Source organism: Hyla sarda, unplaced genomic scaffold (assembly GCF_029499605.1).
Source record: "Hyla sarda isolate aHylSar1 unplaced genomic scaffold, aHylSar1.hap1 scaffold_236, whole genome shotgun sequence".
In the NCBI taxonomy this organism is placed as follows: Eukaryota; Metazoa; Chordata; class Amphibia; order Anura; family Hylidae; genus Hyla; species Hyla sarda.
Window position 1 is genome coordinate 168,524 of NW_026609043.1, and position 18,414 is coordinate 186,937.

Consider the following 18,414-nt stretch of genomic DNA (forward strand, 5'->3'; position numbering starts at 1 on the left):
TCGCCATCACTGCCCCCTCCTTTATTAACTGAACTGCAGACTTCACAGTTTCCATCTTGAATTTTTTGTAAACCACAAATTTGTTCAGGGGTTTCAGGTTTATAATTGTACGGAACTTCCCGTTTGGTTTGGAAACCAAAAACAGGGAAGAATAAAGACCTGGGCCCCTCTGAACGAGAGGAACCTCCTGGATAGCACCCAGGGTGAGAAGGTCCTGAACGCCCTTGAGAACCAATTTCTGTTTTTTTTACTCTGCTGAGTAACAACATACCTTGGAGGGATAGGTGATGACAATTCGATCCGGAGGCCCCGATATATTATCTCTACTATCCAGGGATTGGGAGTTAGTGACTCCCAAACTGGGGTAAAATGGGAAAGCCTTGCCCCCCACTGGCTTGGCGTCATTGCTTAGGGTTGGAAGAGGACTGACCGGGGTTAGTAAAGATATTTCTACCCCTACCTCCCTTCCTATAAGACCAACGTCCTGTTTTCCCTTTACCTCCTCTGAAAGATTGGTCTGACTAGGAAAAAAGACGAAAAGGAGACTTTTTAGGTTGGACCTTATCTAAGGGCTATCCTTTTTTATTGTCTGCTGCTTTTTCCAGAATAGAATCCAACTCTGGACCAAACAAAAATTTTCCATGGAAAGGAAGGGAGCAGAGTTTACTTTTTGAAGTCATGTCTTCCGACCAAGATTGCACCACAGTACACGCCTAGTGGTAATCGACAAAACTGCAGTACGAGAAGCAAGTTTTACTGATTCTGCAGAGGCATCTGATAAAAAAAATGTTATGCCATCCTAAGCAGAGGTAAGGATTCCAAAATCTGGTCCTTAGGGGTATCAGACTGGAGGTGGTATTCCAACTGGTCTAACCAAACTCCTAAAGTCCTGGCTACGCAGGTAGAGGCTATACTAGGCCTTAATAGTGAATAAGCAGCCTCCCAGGTCTTTTTAAGCAAACTCTCTGCCTTTCTATCCATTGGATCTTTAAAGGGGTTATCCAGGAAAAAACTTTTTTTTATATATATATCAACTGGCTCCAGAAAGTTAAACAGATTTGTAAATTACTTCTATTAAAAAATCATAATCCTTTCAGTACTTATGAGCTTCTGAAGTTAAGGTTGTTCTTTTCTGTTTAAGTGCTCTCTGATGACACATGTCTTGGGCACCGCCCAGTTTAGAAGCAAATCCTCATAGCAAACCTCTTCCAAACTGGGCGGTTCCTGAGACGCGTGTCATCAGAGAGCACTTAGACAGAAAAGAACAACCTTAACTTGAGAAGCTCATAAGTACTGAAAGGATTAAGATTTTTTAATAGAAGTCATTTACAAATCTGTTTAACTTTCTGGAGCCAGTTGATATATATAAAAAAAAGTTTTTTCCTGAATAACCCCTTTAAGTTGTGTAGCATCCTCTAAAGGCAGAGAGGTACGCTTTGCAACCTTAGCAACTGGGATATCTACTAATGGTATCGTGTCCCAGGTAGTAGAGTCTGTAACATCAAAGGGATATCGCCTTTTTAGACCCCTAGGAATAAAGGCATTCTTTTCTGGCTTTGCCCATTCATCTTTAATAATTTTATGCAAATCTGTATGAACAGGGAAAGTTTCCTGTCTCCTAGGCCTCCAAAAAGCTCATCCTGGATGGACTTAGTCTCCTGAACTTCCTCTAATTTCAAGGTAGTACGGACGGACTTAATTAAGGATTCTATATCATCAGAATTAAACAAGAATCTTCCTCTTCATGAGGATTTTCCACATATTCTCCTTCTTCCAATTCTGGCGAATCCGAAAAAGACACCGTTCTAGTCTTCTTTACAGCCGAGACATTAACCAAAGTAGTGGATGCCACAGGGGTAACAGGTGTAAAAGAGGCCAATGCAGAGGGTATCTTGGAATGAATCATGGATTTCATTTCTTCCATAAGAGTTGGAGAGTCATCTTTTCCTACTGATGCAATACATGATTTACACAGAGGTTTAGAAGCAGATTCAGGAAACTCCTTATAGCAAATAACACAGTTCTTAGGTTTTGATTTTTTCAGTCTAACCGAAGAACCTGCAGAGTCCTTGTCTCCCTGCAAATACAAGGAAGAGAAGGATAAAACACCATGCAATGAAGATAGGCCAGGGCGAACCCATAGGCCCTCAGTACTCACGGATCCTGGGATCACTGGAGGATCTGGAAGCTTTGCAGATGAGCTCATGATGAAGCCTTGTAATATCCAACGCTGGAATCAGGTAGAGCAGCTTCCATCTGGGAGAGGGGCTTCTTATAGATACAAAGCCGGTCTCCAGATTCAAATTCCCCGCCTCAGCGTGGCCGGAAGGGACGTCAGACGCCAGCATCCCGGCCGGAAAGCAAAGTAAGAAGCGCTCGCGCGAGGCAACGATCAGAGACCGCCGCAAGAACACCGCGCCGTCAGATCCCACACACACAGTGTTCCCGCGGCGTTCTCTCTGCCTCCAGGCTCCCGGAGCGGACCTATAAGTGGACCGGACCAAGGGGGAGAAAAAGACAGGGGGTGTTCTGTGCCAGCACCCCGAGTCTACAAGGCCCTGGTAAGGACCTTCAATTTTCTTCATGCAGGAGAGCAAAATACCCCCCTGCACCTCTCAGCTCCTTCCCTGACAGGGACAGGAAAAAACCCTGGTGTGGGCAGGAAGGGGTGGGGAACTCCTGTCCCAATCAGGAGGAGGAGATAATCTCATGGGTGCTGTCGTAGAGACGTGGGGGGGGGGGGGGGGGGGGGGAATTAAAATGTTATAGGTATCAGAAAATGGCAATTTATAATAAATTCTAAAAAGTTTAGACTTTTTTTTAATTGGTAAAAAATGATGGAAACCAAACAAATCTGGTATTGTAATCCGGCCGGTTTAAAGTATCAAATAACAAGTTTGACCACAAGGTAAATGGCGTTGATAAAAAAATGCAAAATTATTTCACATCACAAATAATATTTTTTTTTATTTTGGAGCATATGTTATGGAAAAATGAAAGGTGTCATTACAAAGTACAATCAGTGCCGCAAAAAACACCTAATATGGCAATGTAGATGGAAAATTAAGAGTTTGGGCTATTATAGGACGCGGAGGAGAAAGCGCAAAAACGAAATAAACTAATAAAGACCTTATTTACAGACTATTTTGGTTCCAATAATTTTGTGTACCAGGACACGTGGATCGTCATGAGGGACAAGTAGATTGTGCTCCGTTTTAGCACCTTGGACAAGTAGTTTTATTTAAAATGTCCACAACCCTGCATGAGGAACTTCCCATCACCCATCAAATACTTATTAAGAGCAACTCACCTCCGACCGGCGGCTGCGCTGGGATCCCATGGAACATAATGGAAAATCTGCATTAGAAAGCCAAGAACCAGGGGTTAATAGAGGAGGAGGAGGACACTACATGAGGAGAGGAGGAGGACACTACATGAGGAGAGGAGGAGGAGGACACTACATGAGGAGAGGAGGAGGACACTACATGAGGAGAGGAGGAGGATAATACATGAGGAGAGGAGGAGGACACTACATGAGGAGAGGAGGACACTACATGAGGAGAGGAGGAGGAGGACACTACATGAGGAGAGGAGGAGGAGGACACTACATGAGGAGAGGAGGAGGACACTACATGAGGAGAGGAGGAGGATAATACATGAGGAGAGGAGGAGGAGGACACTACATGAGGAGAGGAGGACACTACATGAGGAGAGGAGGAGGTCACTACATGAGGAGAGGAGGAGGAGGTCACTACATGAGGAGAGGAGGAGGAGGACACTACATGAGGAGAGGAGGAGGAGGACACTACATGAGGAGAGGAGGAGGAGGACACTACATGAGGAGAGGAGGAGGAGGACACTACATGAGGAGAGGAGGAGGAGGACACTACATGAGGAGAGGAGGAGGAGGACACTACATGAGGAGAGGAGGAGGACACTACATGAGGAGAGGAGGACACTACATGAGGAGAGGAGGAGGTCACTACATGAGGAGAGGAGGAGGACACTACATGAGGAGAGGAGGAGGAGGACACTACATGAGGAGAGGAGGACACTACATGAGGAGAGGAGGAGGAGGACACTACATGAGGAGAGGAGGAGGATAATACATGAGGAGAGGAGGAGGACACTACATGAGGAGAGGAGGAGGACACTACATGAGGAGAGGAGGACACTACATGAGGAGAGGAGGAGGAGGACACTACATGAGGAGAGGAGGAGGATAATACATGAGGAGAGGAGGAGGACACTACATGAGGAGAGGAGGAGGAGGACACTACATGAGGAGAGGAGGAGGATAATACATGAGGAGAGGAGGAGGACACTACATGAGGAGAGGAGGACACTACATGAGGAGAGGAGGAGGAGGACACTACATGAGGAGAGGAGGACACTACATGAGGAGAGGAGGAGGACACTACATGAGGAGAGGAGGAGGACACTACATGAGGAGAGGAGGAGGACACTACATGAGGAGAGGAGGAGGACACTACATGAGGAGAGGAGGAGGACACTACAGGACAGGAGGAGGACACTACATGAGGAGAGAAGGAGGACACTACATGAGGAGAGGAGGAGGACACTACATGAGAAGCGGAGGAGGACACTACATGAGGAGAGGAGGAGGACACTACATGAGGAGAGGAGGAGGACACTACATGAGGAGAGGAGGAGGAGGATAATACATGAGGAGAGGAGGAGGACACTACATGAGGAGAGGAGGAGGACACTACATGAGGAGAGGAGGAGGACACTACATGAGGAGAGGAGGAGGACACTACATGAGAGGAGGAGGAGGACACTACATGAGAGGAGGAGGAGGACACTACATGAGAGGAGGAGGAGGACACTACATGAGGAGAGGAGGAGGACACTACATGAGGAGAGGAGGAGGAGGATAATACATGAGGAGAGGAGGAGGATAATACATGAGGAGAGGAGCAGGACACTACATGAGGAGAGGAGCAGGACACTACATGAGGAGAGGAGGAGGACACTACAGGACAGGAGGAGGACACTACATGAGGAGAGAAGGAGGACACTACATGAGGAGAGGAGGAGGACATTACATGAGAAGCGGAGGAGGACACTACATGAGGAGAGGAGGAGGACACTACATGAGGAGAGGAGGAGGACACTACATGAGGAGAGGAGGAGGACACTACATGAGGAGAGGAGGAGGACACTACATGAGGAGAGGAGGAGGAGGATAATACATGAGGAGAGGAGGAGGACACTACATGAGGAGAGGAGGAGGACACTACATGAGAGGAGGAGGAGGACACTACATGAGGAGAGGAGGAGGACACTACATGAGGAGAGGAGGAGGAGGATAATACATGAGGAGAGGAGGAGGATAATACATGAGGAGAGGAGCAGGACACTACATGAGGAGAGGAGGAGGACACTACCTGAGGAAAGGAGGAGAACACTACCTGAGGAAAGGAGGAGAACACTACAGGACAGGAGGAGGAGAATACCTGGGGAGGAGGGGGATAATACATGAGGAGAGAAGAGGAGGAGGACACTAAGGACAGGAGGAGAATAATAAATGAGGAGAGGAGGAGGAGGACACTACAGGACAGGAGGAGGAGAATACATGAGGAGAGGAGGAGGACACTACAGGACAGGAGGAGGAGAATACATGAGGAGAGGAGGAGGACACTACAGGACAGGAGGAGGATAATACAGGACAGGAGGAGGATAATACATGAGGAGAGGAGGAGGACACTACAGGACAGGAGGAGGAGAATACATGAGGAGAGGAGGAGGACACTACAGGACAGGAGGAGGATAATACAGGAGGAGAGGAGGAGGACACTACAGGACAGGAGGAGGATAATACATGAGGAGAGGAGGAGGACACTACAGGACAGGAGGAGGATTATACATGAGGAGAGGAGGAGGATAATACATGAGGAGAGGAGGAGGATAATACATGAGGAGAGGAGGACACTACATGAGGAGAGGAGGAGGACACTACATGAGGAGAGGAGGAGGACACTACATGAGGAGAGGAGGAGGATAATACATGAGGAGAGGAGGAGGACACTACAGAACAGGAGGAGGATAATACATGAGGAGAGGAGGAGGACACTACAGGACAGGAAGGAGGATAATACATGAGGAGAGAAGAGGAGGAGGACACTAAGGACAGGAGGAGGATAATAAATGAGGAGGAGGAGGATAATACATGAGGAGAGGAGGAGGACACTAAATGAGGAGAGGAGGAGGACACTACATGAGGAGAGGAGGAGGACACTACATGAGGAGAGGAGGAGGACACTACATGAGGAGAGGAGGAGGACACTACATGAGGAGTGGAGGAGGACACTACAGGACAGGAGGATAATACATGAGGAGAGGAGGAGGACACTACAGGACAGGAGGAGGATAATACATTAGGAGAGGAGGAGGACACTACAGGAAGGAGGAGGATAATATATTAGGAGAGAAGAGGAGGAGGACACTAAGGACAGGAGTAGGATAATAAATGAGGAGGAGGAGGAGGACACTACAGGACAGGAGGAGGAGAATACATGAGGATAGGAAGAGGACAATATAGGACATGAGGAGAATACATGAGGATAGGAGGAGGAGGAGAATACATGAGGAGAGAAAAGAGGAAGAGGACAATACATGAGGATAGGAGGAGGAGAATACATGAGGAGAGAAAATAGGAGGAGGAGGACAATACATGAGGAGAGAAGAGGAGGACACTACAGGACAGGAGGAGGATAAGTAGGGAAAAGTCACAACAGGAGGAAGATAGAGGAGGAGAAGGATTATACAGGAGGAAGAGGATAGAGGAGCACACTACATGAAAGGAGGAGGGTAATACCTCTCTCTATACACCCATAAGCACCTCCCTCTATTGCAAATACCTCTCCCTATACACCTATGAGCACCTCCCTCTACTGCTAATACCTCTCCCTATACACCTATGAGCACCTCCCTCTACTGCTAATACCTCTCCCTATACACCTATGAGCACCTCCCTCTACTGCTAATACTTCTCCCTATACACCTATGAGCACCTCCCTCTACTGCTAATACCTCTCTCTATACACCCATAAGCACCTCCCTCTTTTGCAAATACCTCTCCCTATACACCTATAAGCACCTCCCTCTATTGCAAATACCTCTCCCTATACACCTATGAGCACCTCCCTCTACTGCTAATACTTCTCCCTATACACCTATGAGCACCTCCCTCTACTGCTAATACCTCTCTCTATACACCCATAAGCACCTCCCTCTATTGCAAATACCTCTCCCTATACACCTATGAGCACCTCCCTCTACTGCTAATACTTCTCCCTATACACCTATGAGCACCTCACCTATGAGGAGAGAAAAGAGGAAGAGGACAATACATGAGGATAGGAGGAGGAGAATACATGAGGAGAGAAAATAGGAGGAGGAGGACAATACATGAGGAGAGAAGAGGAGGACACTACAGGACAGGAGGAGGATAAGTAGGGAAAAGTCACAACAGGAGGAAGATAGAGGAGGAGAAGGATTATACAGGAGGAAGAGGATAGAGGAGCACACTACATGAAAGGAGGAGGGTAATACCTCTCCCTATACACCCATAAGCACCTCCCTCTATTGCAAATACCTCTCCCTATACACCTATGAGCACCTCTCTCTACTGCTAATACCTCTCTCTATACACCCATAAGCACCTCCCTTTATTGCAAATACCTCTCCCTATACACCTATGAGCACCTCCCTCTACTGCTAATACTTCTCCCTATACACCTATGAGCACCTCCCTCTACTGCTAATACTTCTCCCTATACCCCTATGAGCACCTCCCTCTATTGCAAATACCTCTCCCTATACACCTATGAGCACCTCCCTCTACTGCTAATACTTCTCCCTATACACCTATGAGCACCTCCCTCTACTGCTAATACTTCTCCCTATACACCTATGAGCACCTCCCTCTACTGCTAATACTTCTCCCTATACACCTATGAGCACCTCCCTCTACTGCTAATACTTCTCCCTATACACCTATGAGCACCTCCCTCTACTGCTAATACTTCTCCCTATACACCTATGAGCACCTCCCTCTACTGCTAATACTTCTCCCTATACACCTATGAGCACCTCCCTCTACTGCTAATACTTCTCCCTATACACCTATGAGCACCTCCCTCTACTGCTAATACTTCTCCCTATACACCTATGAGCACCTCCCTCTACTGCTAATACTTCTCCCTATACACCTATGAGCACCTCCCTCTACTGCTAATACCTCTCCCTATACACTCACAGGGGTGGAGGCAGGTCAGGATAACCTTAAAAATGTAACATCAATAGGGGTGCAGCCCTCTGGGCTTCATACATGGACTTTATTAAAAAGATGCAATCCAAAATTAACAAGAGCGTTTCTAGCCCGGACCGGGCTCTTCGTCAGGCAATGGTGGACTAAAAAACACGTGTAGTTTTGTAACATCAGACAAGATTCCTTCCGGGTTCGATAACTGAACCAGTCGAACCGGAACCAATAGACAAGTATTGACAAAGTTAAAATAACACCATAAAACATACAGACATTGGCAGAAAGATAAAAATATAAAATACTAAATAAAATGATTACTACCATAAAACTGTATATAGTAAAACCTGATTTATGTCATTTATGTTGGATGGTGGCGCAGAAAGAAGACTCTGGTCCGGCTGGATGGAAAATAATCAGCCAGATGTTGGGAATGCGCCGGCGCACTGGACTAACCAATGGCCCCGTGGATAAATGTATATGGCTGGATGAGGATATCCCGGATGAATGTAAGTAGATGAAATGATTATGTGATGATTTCCTTAAAGGGGTATTCCAGGAAAAAAAAATTATATATATTTATATCAACTGGCTCCAGAAAGTTAAACGGATTTGTAAATTAAACGTCTCAATCCAAGGATAATGAAGAAAAACCGTCACTCACCCTTCTTCTCTTTAACCCCTTAAGGACTGACCACTGTCACTTTAAACATTAATAACACTGGAATGCTTTTAGTTATCAATCTGATTCCGAGATTGTTTTTTCGTGACATATTCTACTTTAACATAGTGGTAAATTTTTGTGGTAACTTGCATCCTTTCTTGGTGAAAAATCCCAAAATTTGATGAAAAATTAGAAAATTTTGCATTTTTCTAACTTTGAAGCTCTCTGCTTGTAAGGAAAATGGATATTAAAATTAAAATAAAATTTTATTCACATATGCAATATGTCTACTTTATGTTTGCATCATAAAATTGATGAGTTTTTACTTTTGGAGACATCAGAGGCTTCAAAGTTCAGCAGCAATTTTCAAATTTTTCACAAAATTTTGAAACTCGCTTTTTTTCAGGGACCAGTTCAGGTTTGAAGTGGATTTGAAGGGTCTTCATATTAGAAATACCCCATAAAAGACCCCATTATAAAAACTGCACCCCCCAAAGTATTCAAAATGACATTCAGTCAGCGTTTTAACCCTTTAGGTGTTTCACAGGAATAGAAGCAAAGTGATGGAGAAAATTCACAATCTTCATTTTTTACACTCGCATGTTCTTGTAGACCCAATTTTTGAATTTTTGCAAGGGGTAAAAAGGAGAAAATTTTTATTTGTATTTGAAACCCAATTTTTCTCGAGTAAGCACATACCTCATATGTCTATATAAAGTGTTCGGCGGGCGCAGTAGAGGGCTCAGAAGGGAAGGAGCGACAAATGGTTTTTGGGGGGCATGTCACATTTAGGAAGCCCCTATGGTGCCAGAACAGCAAAAAACCCCACATGGCATACCATTTTGGAAACTAGACCCCTCGGGGAACATAACAAGGGGTAAAGTGAACCTTAATACCCTACAGGTGATTCACGACTTTTGCATATGTAAAAAAAACAAAAAACATTTTACCTAAAATGCTTGGTTTCCCAAAAAATTTACATTTTTACAAAGGGTTAAAGCAGAAAATACCCCCCAAAATTTGAAGCCCAATTTCTCCTGATTCATAAAACACCCCATATGGGGGTGAAAAGTGCTCTGCTGGTGCACTACAGGTCTCAGAAGAGAAGGAGTCACATTTGGCTTTTTTGAAGGAAATTTTGCTCTGGGGGCATGCCGCATTTAGGAAGCCCCTATGGTGCCAGGACAGCAAAAAAAAAAAAAAAAAACCCACATGGCATACCATTTTGGAAACTAGACCCCTCGGGGAACGTAACAAGGGGTTAAGTGAACCTTAATACCCCACAGGTGTTTCACGACTTTTGCATATGCAAAAAAAAAATATTTTTTTTTACCTAAAATGCCTCTTTTCCCAAAAATTTGACATTTTAAAAAAGGGTAAAAGCAGAAAATACCCCCCAAAATTTGTAACACAATTTCTCCCGAGTACGGCGATACCCCATATGTGGCCCTAAACTGTTGCCTTGAAATACGACAGAGCTCCAAAGTGAGAGCGCCATGCGCATTTGAGGCCTAAATTAGGGATTGCATAGGGGTGGACATAGAGGTATTCTACGCCAGTGATTCCCAAACAGGGTGCCTCCAGCTGTTGTAAAACTCCCAGCATGCCTAGACAGTCCGTGGCTATCTGGCAATACTGGGAGTAGTTGTTTTGCAACAGCTGGAGGCTCCGTTTTGGAAAAAGTGGCGTACCAGACGTTTTTCATTTTTATTGGGGGAGGGGGGTTGTATAGGGGTATGTGTATATGTAGTGTTTTTTACTTTTTATTTTATTGTGTGTTAGTGTAGTGATTTTAGGGTACAGTCGCACGGGCGGGGGTTCACAGTAGTTTCTCGCTGGCAGTTTGAGCTGCGGCAGAAAATTTGCTGAAGCTCAAACTTGCAGCCGGCTACTTACTGTAATCCTCCGCCCATGTGAGTGTACCCTGTACGTTCACATTGGGGGGGGGGGGGGGGGGGGAGAAACATCCAGCTGTTGCAAAACTACAACTCCCAGCATGTACGGTCTATCAGTGCATGCTGGGAGTTGTAGTTTTGAAACCGCTGGAGGCTCAGTTTTGGAAACAGTGGCGTACCAGACGTTTTTCATTTTTATTGGGGAGGGGAGGGGGGTTGTATGGGGGTATGTGTATATGTAGTGTTTTTTACTTTTTATTGTGTGTTAGTGTAGTGTTTTTAGGGTACAGTCGCATGGGCGGGGGTTCACAGTAGTTTCTCGCTGGCAGTTTGAGCTGCGCCAGAAAATTTGCTGCAGCTCAAACTTGCAGCCGGATACTTACTGTAATCCTCCGCCCATGTGAGTGTACCCTGTACGTTCACATTGGGGGGGGGGGGAGAAACATCCAGCTGTTGCAAAACTACAACTCCCAGCATGTACGGTCTATCAGTGCATGCTTGGAGTTGTAGTTTTGCAACAGCTGGAGGCACACTTGTTGTGAAACACCGAGTTTGGTAACAAACTCAGTGTTTTGCAACCAGTGTGCCTTCAGCTGTTGCAAAAGCTACAACCCCCAGCATGTACGGACAGCGGAAGGGTAGTTATGCAACAGCTGGAGGCATACTACTTTGGCTGGGGATGCTGGGGACTGTAGTTATGCAACAGCTGGAGACACACTGGTTTGCTACATAACTCAGTGTGCCTTCAGCTGTTGCAAAACTACAACTCCCAGCAGTCATCGACAGCCAACGGGCATGCTGGGAGTTGTAGTTATGCAACCAGCAGATGCACTACTACAACTCCCAGCATGCACTTTAGCTGTTTGTGCAAGCTGGGAGTTGTAGTTACACAACAGCTGAAGGTACACTTTTCCATAGAAAAAATGTGCCTCCTGCTGTTGCATAACTACAGCTCCCAGCATGCCCTTTTTGCATGCTGGAAGCTGTTGCTAAGCAACAGCAGGAGGCTGTCACTCACCTCCAACGATCCAGCCGCATGAGGTCAGTCCCTCGTCGACGCCGCCGCGGCCGTCGCTCCTGGGGCCCCGATCCCAACATTGACGCCGGGGATCGGGGTCCCCAGCACCTGGGGTGCACGTCCCGCACCCGCTCACGTTCTCCGGAAGAGGGGCGGAGAGGGTGCGGGAGTGACACCCGCAGCAGGCGCCCTGATTGGCCGGCCGACGAATCAGGGCGATCGTGAGGTGGCACCAGTGCCACCTCACCCCTGCAGGCTCTGGCTGTTCGGGGCCGTCGGAGACGGCCCCGAACAGCCTGTAATTCCGGGTCACCGGGTCACTGGAGACCCGATTGACCCAGAATCTGCCGCAGATCGCTGGAATGAATTGTCCAGCGATCTGCGGCCATCGCCGACATGGGGGGGCATAATGACCCCCCTGGGCGATATGCCCCGATGCCTGCTGAACGATTTCAGCAGGCATCGGGCACCGGCTCCCCTCCAGCTAGCGGCGGGGGGCCGGGATTTGACAGGACGTACTCAAACGTCCCGAGTCCTTAAGGACTCGGAAAAGGGGCCGTTTGAGTACGTCCTGCGTCCTTAAGGGGTTAAATTTCTTTCTTTATTGCAAAATACTCACAGGTAAAAACGTAGATGGGGGAGAGGGATCGACAAGGGGGGGCTACACAAACAGGCTGTTTGTGTACCCCCCCTTGTCGATCCCTCTCCCCCATCTACGTTTTTACCTGTGAGTGTTTTGCAATAAAGAAAGAAAATTAAAGAGAAGAGGGGTGAGTGACGGTTTTTCTTCATTATCCTTGGATTGAGACGTTTAATTTACAAATCTGTTTAACTTTCTGGAGCCAGTTGATATCAATATATATCATTTTTTTTCCTGGAATACCCCTTTAAGGAAATCATCACATAATCATTTCATCTACTTACATTCATCCGGGATATCCTCATCCAGCCATATACATTTATCCACGGGGCCATTGGTTAGTCCAGTGCGCCGGCGCATTCCCAACATCTGGCTGATTATTTTCCATCCAGCCGGACCAGAGTCTTCTTTCTGCGCCACCATCCAACATAAATGACATAAATCAGGTTTTACTATATACAGTTTTATGGTAGTAATCATTTTATTTAGTATTTTATATTTTTATCTTTCTGCCAATGTCTGTATGTTTTATGGCATTATTTTAACTTTGTCAATACTTGTCTATTGGTTCCGGTTCGACTGGTACAGTTATCGAACCCGGAAGGAATCTTGTCTGATGTTACAAAACTACACGTGTTTTTTAGTTGTGATCGGGGCTTACACATTCGTACTCATAATAACAATGATATACTTACTTGTTATGTACACATTATGACTTAACATATCGGTCTGAGATGTGCCCAATGACCGCTACGGAGGCCATACCTTTGGAGGGCATGCCCTGTTATGGATGAAATGAAGAAATGAAAAGAGGGAGGGTTGGGAGGGGTCCGCAAACGTCACAAACGGCCCACTGAGAGGAGGCAGGGGCGTTATATACCCCTGCCCCCACCCACAACCCCTATGTGCCGCCTGACGTGTGAGGGGGTGGAGATGTTACCGTCCCTCTCACAAATACAGCCTAATTAGGCTTCACACTTGTGATCGGGGCTTACACATTCGTACTCGTAATAACAATGATATACTTACTTGTTATGTACACATTATGACTTAACATATCGGTCTGAGATGTGCCCGATGACCGCGATGGAGGCCATACCTTTGGAGGGCAAAAAGTAAATCTGGTAGGGAATTAAATGTAATCAAGGATCAAAGACCCTACCTTAGCACTAGCCCAGATAAAGCTCTGATATTGAGATGGAATTAGGTGAAGCGAACTGACTGGCCCAGGAATCGATGCCTGGAAACTGAAGAGTGTGGTAGTCATGCCCACCCCCAACCGAAACCAGAGATGGCAATTGAGCAGGGTCAGGCTAAACCCAGGCCGATATCTGCTTGTGGCATGCGGCCTGATGTCAGAGCAAGAGTGAAACACTATGACCTGTCAGGCCTAATCCCATCATGTTCCTGCTAATGAGTGGCAAAAAATAGAACTGTTAGCTGGCTAGGCATAACCATCACCACCCTACTGACCTTGGCGGTGACAGCCTAATTGCCTAAAGATAAACAATATCCAACTACCTTACCTGAACTAAGCCAAACCTAATGCCCCATACCTGACTCCACTAGCCTCATAAGTGGTGTCCCATTGCGAGTGACCCACCCTGTTGTTGCCATCATGTCTGTCAATGCCTACCAATGTCCCTTCAGACATTACCGCTCCATGTCTAAGCCATCGTGCCCTCAAGCAGGCCCCTGCATATGATGATGCTGGTGAAGCAGACGGTACTAGGGCCGTCGATCGTGTGACGGACTCTAACTGAAAACATGTCTGTGACAACCTGTGTGGTATAACCCCCGGCAAAGGTGTTATCATGAGTGAAGACCATATGAACATGACGAGTTGCTTTTAATCTATGAAGTATCAGTTACCAGAAACCTGTGCTGCCTCCTCCTGCCCATGATAGGCACCCGGGATATCCGACCGCCTATGCCGTGGTCAGTCGCTTTGAGACTGTGTCAGTAATGTAAACCTGCGTGAGCCTTACCCTGCAGATGTGGTAGGCCTAAAGGGTAACAAATGCCTGTGTCGAAATGTTATTGCTCTGAAACGTGTCAGTAACAATAACCTGTGTGGTGCCCCCCCTGCAGACATGGCAGGTATTGCTGTTGAACAACCACCTGTCGAAATGTCATATCTCTGAAAACGTGTCAGTACCGATGACTTGTGTGGTACCTCCCCCTGCAGGTGTGGCAGGCATGAGGGGTGACCCACCTATGTGTCGTAATGTTATGCACTGAAGCCGTGGCAGTAACCATTAGCTGCGTGGTACCTCCCATGCAGGTGTGGCAAGCATATCGGGTAAACAACCACCTGTGAATAGTGATGTTGTTGCTCTGAAGACGTGTCAGTAACAACCTGCGTGGGGCCTCCTCCTGCAGACGTGGCAGGCATGGTAAACAACCACCTGTGTGACGTGAGGTTGTTGCTCTGAAGACGTGTCAGTAGCAACAATTGCGCAGTGCATCCCCTTCAGATGTGGCAGGTATAAGGGTATACAACCACCTGTGTAACGTGATGTTGTTGCTCTGAAGACGTGTCAGTAAAAACTATTGCAGAGTGCATCCCCCTGCAGGCGTGGCAGGCATGACGAGTATACAACCGCCCATTTACGTGATGTTGTTGCTCTGAAGACGTGTCAGTAACAATAATTACGCAGTGCATCCCCTTGCAGACGTGGTAGGCATGGTGGGTATACAACTGCCGTGATGTTATTGCTCTGAGGACGTGTCGGGAGCAACAATTGCTCAGAGCACCTCCCTGCAGCCGTGGCAGGGATGACAGTTGTACCACTGCTTGGGTGTCATGATGATGATATTCCGAAGAAAATTCAATAACAGTCAGTTCAGATCGGGCCCATGAGAAGTTGATCCATATGCTGACAATGTCTAGCACATACGTGGAATGATGGCCGAAGTGTGATCTAAGCTATAGATGTTATGGACCTAACAAGAGTATGCATGTAAATTTAATGTCAGTAATTGGTCCTGTATGCCCGGCTGGTGTGGCTAAAGTGTTATGTGTGACTGCCCAGTGTGAAAGAAACACGAATATATATATGCTCCCAGTATGGCAGTATGAATCCTATAAATGTATTCCCGGTATCAATGTTGTTTGGATCAATGTTGTAACGTAAGCACTGTGGGCCAATGACTAGAATGGATGATGACCATGTGTACCCTGTGACATAATGGGCACATGTGCCGACAAAGGAAGTGCCGTAATTGTATCTAGCAAGTATGCCGTGTATGCGCAAGTATGCGAGCAACTATCGTATGAGCTGGTTGTATGTACCGACTACTACACTGAGTGCATGCATGTTATAGAACTATAAGCGTGTGTTCCATGAGATACCACGAATGTGTACTGTATAAATGAAAATGTGCCCATCATGGATGACTAATACTGTGTGGCAAATACTGTGGCGTATGCACTGCACAAATGCCACAGATGCATGTACAGCACGAACTCTGCGGGCGGAGAGGTGTATGAGCAGCATGAAAGCCATAGGTGTATGAGCAGCATGAAAGCCATAGGTGTATGAGCAGCATGAAAGCCATAGGTGTATGAGCAGTATTAGTTGTGAGCGTATGAAAATCGTGAGCGTGTCAATACAACATAAAAAACAACGTGTTAACAGTAGAAATGCCACGAGCGTGTGATGATGTAGCTAATCATGGGTGAAGAACAATATGAAATACCATGAGCGTATGAACCACCTGAATGCCTTGAGAATATTAAACCGTATGAACACCATGAGGGGCATTTACTAATCTTTTACTATGTAGTCTGGATTTTACCCTGTTTTTTTCTACTTCATTTTTGACTATGTGCGACAAATTTACTAAATTGTTGCACGGCGTTAATAAATTTGGCACACACAGGCAAAAGTGGGAAATTTACTTCATGTAGTAGAAAAAATAGTCTGTTCCTTTTTCCTGCTGTCTGAATAGGTTTGGCTGCTAGGTTTCCTTCTGGATCTTTAGTTTTTGATTTTTTTTTTTAGCTTTTTCACCACATCTAAATAATTCAATAACTAAATTATAGTCATGGCTGTGTGTGTGTTTATTACATTTTTTTAACACAGTTTTCTCTCCCTAAATGTACTTACTCTTTTTTTTTTTTGTTACTTCTTCTCCAGATCCGTGTATCCTGTGGAATCCTTCGGATTCGGTGGACTACTTCGACGACCAGCGTTTTTCTTTGCTTGATGTTAATAAAATGGTTAACGAGAGCTTGTGGGGGAGTGTTTTTTGTAATAATTTTTTTTATTTTTTTTAAACCTGTTGTGTTTTTTTTTTTACTTTACTAGACAGGCTTAGTAGTGGAAGCTATATTATAGACGGAGTCCATTACTAAGCTGGGCTTAGCGTTAGCCACAAAAACAGCTAGCGCTAACCCCCAATTATTACCCCGGTACCCAACGCCACAGGGGTGCCGGGAAGAGCCGGTACCAACAGGCCTGGAGTGTCAAAAATTGCGCTCCTGGGCCTAGGCGGTAACAGGCTGGCATTATTTAGGCTGGGGAGGGCCAGTAACAATGGTCCTCGCCCACCCTGGTAACGTCAGGCTGTTACTGTTTGGTTGGTATTTGGCTGAGAATAAAAATAGTAAAATGGTGATGGAACAGTAACCATGGCGTGATGAAGTGATTATGACCTAAATAGTAAAATGGTGATGGAACAGTAACCAAGACGTGATGAAGGGATTATGACCTAAATAGTAAAATGGTGATGGAACAGTAACCAAGACGTGATGAAGGGATTATGACCTAAATAGTAAAATGGTGATGGAACAGTAACCAAGACGTGATGAAGGGATTATGACCTAAATAGTAAAATGGTGATGGAACAGTAACCATGGCGTGATGAAGTGATTATGACCTAAATAGTAAAATTGTGATGGAACAGTAACCATGGCGTGATGAAGGGATTATGACCTAAATAGTAAAATGGTGATGGAACAGTAACCAAGGCATGATGAAGTGATTATGACCTAAATAGTAAAATGGTGATGGAACAATAACCATGGCGTGATGAAGGGATTATGACCTAAATAGTAAAATGGTGATGGAACAATAACCATGGCGTGATGAAGTGATAATTACCTAAATAGTAAAATGGTGATGGAACAGTAACCAAGACGTGATGAAGTGATTATGACCTAAATAGTAAGATGGTGATGGAACAATAACCATGGCGTGATGAAGTGATAATTACCTAAATAGTAAAATGGTGATGGAACAGTAACCAAGACGTGATGAAGGGATTATGACCTAAATAGTAAAATGGTGATGGAACAGTAACCAAGACGTGATGAAGTGATTATGACCTAAATAGTAAGATGGTGATGGAACAGTAACCATGGCGTGATGAAGTGATTATGACCTAAATAGTAAAATGGTGATGGAACAGTAACCAAGACGTGATGAAGTGATTATGACCTAAATAGTAAGATGGTGATGGAACAATGACCATGGCGTGATGAAGTGATTATGACCTAAATAGTAAAATGGTGATGGAACAGTAACCAAGACGTGATGAAGGGATTATGACCTAAATAGTAAAATGGTGATGGAACAGTAACCAAGACGTGCTGAAGGGATTATGACCTAAATAGTAAAATGGTGATGGAACAGTAACCATGGCGTGATGAAGTGATAATTACCTAAATAGTAAAATGGTGATGGAACAGTAACCAAGACGTGATGAAGGGATTATGACCTAAATAGTAAGATGGTGATGGAACAATAACCATGGCGTGATGAAGTGATAATTACCTAAATAGTAAAATGGTGATGGAACAGTAACCAAGACGTGATGAAGTGATTATGACCTAAATAGTAAGATGGTGATGGAACAGTAAGCATGGCGTGATGAAGTGATTATGACCTAAATAGTAAAATG

General features: G+C 45.5%; 1 protein-coding gene across 3 annotated transcripts in view; it reads right to left on the minus strand.

The window, feature by feature from the left end:
• The window catches only part of VPS28 (VPS28 subunit of ESCRT-I), a 140,712-nt gene that overhangs the window by 109,492 nt on the left and 12,806 nt on the right, over window positions 1-18,414 (minus strand). For 2 of the 3 annotated variants that reach the window (XM_056553104.1, XM_056553103.1), the window contains exon 2: window positions 3,311-3,357. The exons of the other annotated variant lie outside the window; for it this stretch is intronic. In XM_056553104.1, the coding sequence (XP_056409079.1) occupies window positions 3,311-3,340 (30 nt within the window). In that variant the 5' untranslated portion in view covers window positions 3,341-3,357. The remainder of the gene's footprint in view (window positions 1-3,310; window positions 3,358-18,414) is intronic. 3 annotated transcript variants of the gene reach the window in all.